An 8795-nucleotide genomic window follows, 5' to 3' on the forward strand; every position below is an offset into this window, starting at 1 on the left:
TGGAACGCCCTGCCTGCAACAGTAGTAGACTCGCCAACTTTAAGGGCATTTAAGTGGTCATTGGATAGACATATGGATGAAAATGGAATTGTGTAGGTCAGATGGTCGGCGCAACATCGAGGGCCGAAGGGCCTGTACTGCGCTGGAATGTTCTAATTCTAAAAATTCTAATTCTAAGGACCTTGAGTCCCTGAACAAAACATCCGACTACATAAAAAAACTGTAGACCTTTCCCTTTACCTTTAGTTACCAACCCAGCTATTTGGAGTTATTCTGTAACAACTGTTACTCGCCAACTGTTGAGCATTGAATAAACTTTATTATCCAATACAACATTTAAAATGCTTTTTTTTGTTTCAAGAAACAACATTCCTTACCATGTTGTGTTCATTTCATTCCTCCAATTGATTTGTCGTTGTCTCAGCTGTTGTTGCACTTCTAATTCCCAGTGGCGATTCTCAAATATTTTCTCTCCTATCTGCTTGATATAAGCTATGTTAAAACAGAAACTGGATTCTCTTATAATTCGAATGACTTATTGCAAGTTGCTACAAAATAGTTGCCTATTTAAAGATAAATGCAGGTCAACTGATTTTACCCGATCCTGAGCACATTTATATTGAAGATAGATGTTTAATTGTGAATCCAAGGAAAAGTTACAAAACATTTACAGATTATGTTGTCATTCATAAAGTATGAAATTGACTGATTCCTTTCTTAATGAGTCCACTCATTAATTATTATGAGGATTAAATAAAGTTAGTCATATCAAAACACCATTCCAAGAACCTCCAATTCCCCACAGGACAAAATCTGCCTCCGCCTTAATCTCATTCTTGTTGTTGACCACTTTTTCTATTCTCTAGCTCATGAATGGTGCGATCTGCACAAATTTTACATTTTCTTACCTTCTAAAATATCATAACCCCAAATGACTTCTGATGATGAAGAATGTTATTATCTGTTAAAACTTCATTGACACTCCTCAGATTGAAGACTGTCACCACACCTGCAGATCACCTCACTCGATGACAGTTATTATCCTTTCACAGGAGTGCTGTTAATTCCTAAACTATTATCATGTAAGTACATACAATTAAAACAACAGATTCTGCACGCTGGCTTATTATTTACCTCAGATACCCCTTTACTGTTGATAGGAAATGCACCGAATTGTACTGATTTTTAAAAAAATCTAAGTTTCCCAAATTCAAGTAATGGTGTCATCAGTTGACAATATCTTTCATTCATTTATCTTAAAAAAAGGTTTTCCTCAATACTCAGCAACCACCAAGACAGTGTTTCCATTAACTTTTTTGAAAATTATTTATGTTTATATCTCTTTAATCTCAGGTAAATTTCCTTTTGAGTGCCTGGAATAGCAACTATATTAATTTATTTATTATTGATTTAAATGTCATAAACAATTATTTCCATGTTCCGTGGTTTCAGATGAATTTATCAGAGAAAGTAGTGTCTACAGTTGTTATGGAAGATGTCTGCAAATAATTACAAAGACTTTCTCCAGAAAGATAACAAATAGAAACAAATGTGTGAATAAATTAATGCCAATTCCTGACTTTTTAAAAAAGGCCAAGCCTTCAGATCACAATATTACCATGCTGTCAGAAATGTTGCAAATGTTTAAGATGCTGGAGTTGATTGATCTCTGTGACCAAATGGTCCACCTATTTCGAGAAACAAGGAACACAAGGTCCATTCGGCTTGGAGCCAGATGTTTTCATTCAGTACATATATGTGGTAATTTAGAAACAGTAATTACTGTTTCTAAATTACTATATACACACACACACACATATATATATATATATATATATACACACACAAAATACCATTCAGCAGATTGTTATGTTGCTCGCAGAAAGGGTCAACTCTACTAGTTTTACAGTTGTGAAGCAAACGTTCTCTGGATGTAGTGACATCTAGTTCTCTTTTTCAAAGCAAAGGACAAATAAAAACATGTTCAACCCAATTCAAACCACTTTTGAACGAGGGAGAATGCTTAAGGGACCACATGATTTGTCCTTGAAAAAGCCAGTCAGAGAAATCCTTGACCCGTGCACCATGGAGGCAACACATTATCCTGGAGCCTCGTTTGCGGCCACCGAAACGCCTGTCTGCACCCCTTACAATTTACTCGCCTGTCACTGTGGATTTCCCAGTCTTTTTCCTGCCCTGCTGCACAGCAGAACCATCTGTGGTGCCACGACCTTGGCTGTTGCTGCTTTCCCCTATGTGGTCATCCCCTCCCCACACCCTTCTCACCAATTCCACCCCCACCCCCAACAGTATCGAATGCGGTATATCAGTTTGAGAGGGGGATGTCTACAGGGGACTCCAGTTCTGCCTGCCTCCGCCTAATACTCCTCCTGGTGGAAAAACATCTCTTTTCTGCCGATGCAGCCATTTGTTCGCTAAACATGCTATCCACGGCGTCCTCAGCACCGTGGTCCCCACTGGATACAGGGGTGCGGTGCTTGAGGATTGGAGAATTGCTAACGTTGTATCTCTGATTAAAATGGGAGTGAAGGTTAAACTGAATTACAGGCCAGACATGCCTAACCTCAGTAGAGGACAAATTATTGCAATCTATTCAGAGAGACAGGATAAACTGTCACTTAAATAGGCACAGGTAAATCAAGGATAGTCAGTTTCGATCTGTTAAGGGAAGATCTTGTTTGAGCAACTTGATCGCATTTTTGAAGCAGTAACAAAGAAGCTAGATGAGGGGAGAACAGCTGAATTGAGCAAGGCTTTTGACAAGGTTCCACATGGCAGACTGGAAAAAAGTCCCCATGGGATACGGAGAAATGCAGCAAGGTGGATACTAAATTTGCTAAGTGGCAGGAAACAAAGCGTAATTGTTGAAGGATGTCTTAATGACTGGAGGGCTGTTTCCAGTGGTATTCAGTGAAATTCAGTACTGGGTCCCCTGCGTTTTGCGGTATATCTTAACGATTTGGATGTAAATGTAGGGGGCATGATCAAGAAGCTTGCAGACCAGACGAAGATTATCTGTTTGGTAGATAGCAAGGAGGATAGCTGTCGGCTGCGGGAAGTTACTGATGTCCTGGCCAGATACCACAAATGGAATTCCAGCGAGAGAAATGCGAGCTGATGCATTTTGGGAGGTCAAACAAGGCAAAGGAGTACAAGATAAATGAGAAAATGCTGAGAAGTGTAGAGGAAGTGAGGAACCTTGGAGACAATTTCCACAGATCACTGAAGGTATCTGGGCAGGTCGATAAGGTGGTTCAGACAGCATCGGGAATATTTTATTTTATTAGCTATGATATGGAATATAAGAACAGGGAGGTTATGCTGGAAAGTACTAACTGATTGGTTAGGCCACAACTTGAGTACTGTGAGCAGTTCTCTCTGCACTGGAGAGGGTACAGAGGAGATTTACGATGATGTTGATAATTCTGGAAAAATGCAAGTCGGAGGAAATATTGGATAAGTTGGGGTTATTCTCCTTGTTACAGAGCAGGCTGAGGGGAGATCTGACTGAAATGTACAAAATCTTGAGCAGCCTGGATAGAGTGGAGGCGAATGATCTATTTGCCTTATCAGAGAGGTCAGTGACGAGGGGGCATAGCTACAAACTGATTGATGGAAAAATAGTGGAGAGATGAGGAAAAACGTTTGTCACCCAGAGGGTAGTGGGGATCTGGATCTCACTGTCCAAAAGGGCAGATGAGGCAGAGACTCTCAACTCATTGAAAGGGAGTCTGGATATGGACCTTAACTGCCATAATCTTCAGAACTAAGTGCCAAATGCTGGAAGGTGGGATTGGAATAGGTGGATCCTTTACCAGCTGGCACAGACACGATGGGTCAAAGAGGCCTCTTTCTGTGCCTTAAACATTTTATGTTTCTATGAGTCTATGATTCTTGGCTGCTTAAAATGCTAAATTGTTCCTCTTTTGCACTGATATTCGTTCTAAGTTTTTGGCCAATTTTTTACCTCATAATTCAAATTATATCTTATTCACAGGTCTTGCGGATCTATGTCTGGTTGTTCCCCTTAAGGATTCCCTTCCTTGAATGAAACAAGTTGGTCAGACTAATCAGAGCAAGATGCCACTCAACGACACAACCAGTCATTTCGTTTTAGCCTTTCCAACGTCTGGCCACAAGGTTCACCATTGTATCTTTTGGGGTTTTGAGGCTCAAACACTTTTATTTAAAAATTCTCAGTTCCTTTTAATTTTCAATTTATTACAACGGTGTTCTCAATTGTACGTGACCTAGCATGTTACAAATAATGGCTAGTTGTGAACCCAGTATAACTAATTAAAAAAGATGTTATAAATACTTAACAAAAAGGCACTGACGACAACATGGACGTTTCTTATCCTTCAAGACCAGGATTCCTTGAATGTTGCCAGCACAGGCGATGCCTTTGTTCTCCTGTCACTGAATTGACATTACGTTGAACTGTGTTTCAGAATAATTACAGCACAGACACCATTGTAAACTGTACCAGCAAAGACTCTGAGTTTCCATCTTTTGCGCTTCCGATTCCTTTGAATTACCTCTTCCATTAGTTTACCGTGTGGTTCAACTGCCGTCACTGCACTTCTGTAATTACATTGGAGTACGCTAAAAGCATGTCCATCTCTTATTTAATAGGCTCCTAGAGAAAGCATTTCACTGTGTGAACAAATAACACATCCTTGCAGATACAAAGCATTTGGACAATCAATGTTTCATCTTCTTATCAACAATGCCAACTATCGTAGACAATTCACCTCAACATTCCCAAGATGCCAAAGCAATTAAGAATAAATGTGCCTCGTGGAATATCAGGAAGCAATGTTGTTTTTAAATATAAATGTTTTCTTCTCCAGATATAGCTAATTGATCAAGTCAGTTAGCATACTTATTAAACTGCATGGTTCTTGTTTAATGACAGGTGTCATAACCAGTTCAAGCTTCTTTCACATCAGTTCCATTAGGGAGCGCAATCACTCTCCTCCTGACCCCTTTACGAAGGTCATCTCTTTCCATTTGCTCACTGCTCGTTATCTTTTTTGATTCCTGCTAATTTACTTCCCATCCTCTTGCTCTCGACCCCCACTTCCCGTCACTAACAGCTCTAGTGTTTGTCTTTACTGCTACAGGCCATTTTCGTCTGGACCTCCAGCGGTCACCTCTTGTCCATAAACCACTGGATCTTTAAGCTGGTCTCAGTTGCTTTGCTTATTAATTAATTTAATAATTGATGTAACTGGATATTTCACTGCGCTCTTTAACTGCTCTCTGAACTCGGACTGAATGGCCACATAGATAAATGTGTTCGTACAGCAACTTAAATTTCGCAGCATATATGCTACATTTTCAAAGATATAATAAGAATCATCATCTAAGAAATGATCAATACGAAAAATATATAACACATACACCAACCACAGAAATATGAAGCTGCCAGATATGGTGAAGAGTAAAATCAGAGACTTCCTTCTTCTCTCCATTTCAGAGTCACGGTGATTATCTTTCTTGCTCTGACCCCTCAGTCTCTGACGAACTCGACTGGTCACTAAAATGTGTCTGAACGTCAGAGCGTTCAGCAACAGAATTAAAATGAATGGCAATAATGGTGTTAAAGCTTTTTCAAACATTCTAAATCCAATCCATCGAGGGTCAGTAAAATAACTTCGCTTATTGGAGCAACGCCATTCTACATTGTCGATTATCCGTCTAGGTTTATATCTAAAGTAGATGGGAGTATTTTTTATACAGAGCAAAATGCTGATTGTTGCTAGAACCACAATCGCAGTTTTCCTGGTGTAATATTTCGATTGCAGTTTCTGGCAACAAATGGCGACAAATCGATCAAATGTGAAAGCGATGGTGAACCAAACCGAACAGTCAATGGCTGCACGGATCAGGACATAGAGAGAGCGACACACAAAGGTAAGATCCAGGAAATTTAATGGGAAATAATAATCATTGATTCTCTGGAGTATGATCTCAGTGATAATGACCAGTAGATCCGCCGTTGACATGGCCACAAGGTAACGGGTGGTGCAGCTGGAGAGTCCACAATTTCCCTTGGACAGGATCACAATTGAGACCAAATTAACTGTAAAGGAGAGAAGGGAAAAGTGGCTGTAAATTACTGAAAAACATTCTCCGCTCCACAACCCTGGCAGGAAGGATTTTACCACCGAAACCGTGTGGGTTTGGATCGGGTCCGATCGGCTCCATAACATTAACCTGCCTCCAACCCCAGCACTTACAGATTTAACAAATCCTGGACGGGGAGGGACAGCACCCCGCTCACCGGACGCTGGTAAACTAGTTAAATGTAACAATGAGGAGCCCAGGAATGGGTAGACTGGAGAACTGCACCGCGTCTCCAACCACTCCCGGTGTAGGAACCCATCCCGGACTCGAACCACTCCCTGGGGTCGAAGAAATTGCTCCCTGATTCGAACCAGTCCCTCGGAAAGGAGACATTCTTACGTCTTTGACCACGCCCTCTGATGTCTAAATGAGTTAAATTGAAAAAGGAATTTACTGAGTCAATGCAAATGTGATCAGAGCATGGGCTTTCATTTCTACAGGAATATCATTAAAAGAATAGTGTTATAATAATGTATTAGAAAGGTGGTGAATGAACACGTGAATAATGTGTACTCCTCTGGACTACACATGATAAAATTATCCAGGGTAACCAGCAGGTGCACGTATTCTTGACAGAAATAATCCCATAACTGGGAGATTATAATTATTGGGATATGTTGCGGATCTATTATGTCGAGAAGAGAAGGATGATTGTTGAACTAATAGAGGCCTTTAAAATTAAAAAAATGGTTAGAGAGGGAAAACGTGGACCTAATATTCCCACCTTTGCTGGTGACCAGTTCGGCATTTCTTCAAAATAAGATGGTCATCAATAAATGCGCGATGCAATTCAAGAGAGACAGATTTACTTGCACTGCTGAGAACATGGAATTGAGACCTCTTGGAGTAGTTACAATGGAAGAAAAAATAAGAAGAAGCGAGGGTAGTACATGATGGAGACAGGATTGCAATGATATGCTGATAGGATAAATGAGCTGGAATGAAGAGAGGCTCGTGCAGAGCAGGAAGACAGTCCAAATCTAGTTGTACCGAATGCCCAGATTCTGTGTTGCAAAATCAATACGTTGTCTATTAACATGTCATAGTCATCATGTTTTTCGTAATATTGAAGAGGATTATTTATTATTGCGTTGCACTTGTGACCAAACGCTTCTCAGGACTGTGCTCGGGAAGGAAATTAAGATGGTGCTGTCAACAACTCTACTTAGAATTAGAGTAAGATGGGGACCCGCACTGAATACAATGACAGATACTCCAGGAATTACATGGTCCCTCGTGTTACATTGTCCACACCAGTAAGTCAGCCACAATCAGTGCAATTCTAGATGACAGAGACTCCCAGTTGTACATGATCGCTGAGGTCAGGTGCTCCACTCCATTTATTGCACACACACACTGCAGTACTACATTAACAGATAATTGCAGTAATCCTTTCCCTCTGAGATTTTCCTGCTTTGAGCTGTGATTCTACAGAACACAACATTCCACATAATTCAATAACTTTACAATGCAGAGTGTCTTGATCTAGAAACAGTTGAGACAACAGATTAAAACTGAACAGATAATTCAGAAAATTAATGCAATTATATTAGTGAGTGTGTGTCTGTGTAACTGTTTCCGTTCGATCGCATGTAATATTATTATTCCCATGGTAATGGAAGAAACCAGCTCATACACAGATTTACAAAACCTCATTGGTTATAGATACTTACCAGGAACGCCAATTACAGCAAGGATCACATAGAATATGTTCCTGACCCATTGAATTGGTCGGTGCATTTTTTGCTTGGAGTGATCGGTCTGTTCGGGCTGCAGGTAATATCTCTGAAATAAATTCTGTGGTGACACATTCCCAGTGCATTAACTGTATACCCTCCGGATCTCTATGGGAATACTGAGGTTGCAAAATTGTTCAAGCAGTTTTTCGTAATCTTTGAACAAACAGATTACGACAGCTGTGTTAATTCCCTGTTGATGGAATATATTTTCCACTAAAATTGAATTGGACCCATCCCCATCCCCATCCCCACCCCCTAGACTGGACAAATCTGATCACAATAAGCAACTAATCATTACTGGAAGCTGGGTTAAACAAAATTAAAGGAAGACCTAGAAAATGTTCTTTTCGTGATGGTCTCCAGTCTGCATGACTATTCAGAAATTTAATTCCTAACGTCAGAGAAGCCTATCATGGATGTTCGTCTATACTTTGGACGCTCTCTTTATCTTTGCAATTCCGTTCAAAAATTCATATATTCAAATAAAAAAGAGTGCAGAATGGTTGCAACACAGCAGTTGGCCATTTGGTCTGGCTCGACCATGTCGGCTCTCTGCACGGGCAGCTCAGCTCATCTCACTCCTACATCTCCTCCTCACTGACCTGCATTGTTTTTCTCTTCAGTTGTTCATTCAGTTCGCTTCTGATTGATTCTGGCTTCACCACACTCTCAGGCAGTTCATTTCATATCCTAAACACGTGCTTTGGAAACATATGTTTTCCCTCATGTCGCGATTGATTCTTTTGCCAGTCCCTTGAACCTGTGTCATTTGGTTTTGGCAAGGTTTTCCAATGAGAGCAGTTTCTCTCTATCTGCACTGTTTAAACAGCCCATGGTTTGGAACAACTTTATCAAACTCTCTCTCAATTTCCTCTTTAAGGAGAACAACCCCGATTCTCTAAT

At 40.3% G+C, this 8795-nt stretch overlaps 1 protein-coding gene across 1 annotated transcript; it reads right to left on the minus strand.

Moving 5' to 3' along the window:
- Positions 1–268: 268 nt before the first annotated feature.
- Positions 269–7893, minus strand: LOC137364002 (probable G-protein coupled receptor 139). The gene is made up of 5 exons (XM_068027495.1): positions 7827–7893; positions 5262–6109; positions 2386–2530; positions 378–492; positions 269–296 (listed from the first exon to the last, which is right to left on the minus strand). Exons 1-5 carry the CDS (start codon positions 7891–7893, stop codon positions 269–271), a joined length of 1203 nt encoding a protein of 400 aa, XP_067883596.1.
- Positions 7894–8795: the final 902 nt, after the last annotated feature.

This window comes from Heterodontus francisci, unplaced genomic scaffold (assembly GCF_036365525.1).
Source record: "Heterodontus francisci isolate sHetFra1 unplaced genomic scaffold, sHetFra1.hap1 HAP1_SCAFFOLD_198, whole genome shotgun sequence".
In the NCBI taxonomy this organism is placed as follows: domain Eukaryota; kingdom Metazoa; phylum Chordata; class Chondrichthyes; order Heterodontiformes; family Heterodontidae; genus Heterodontus; species Heterodontus francisci.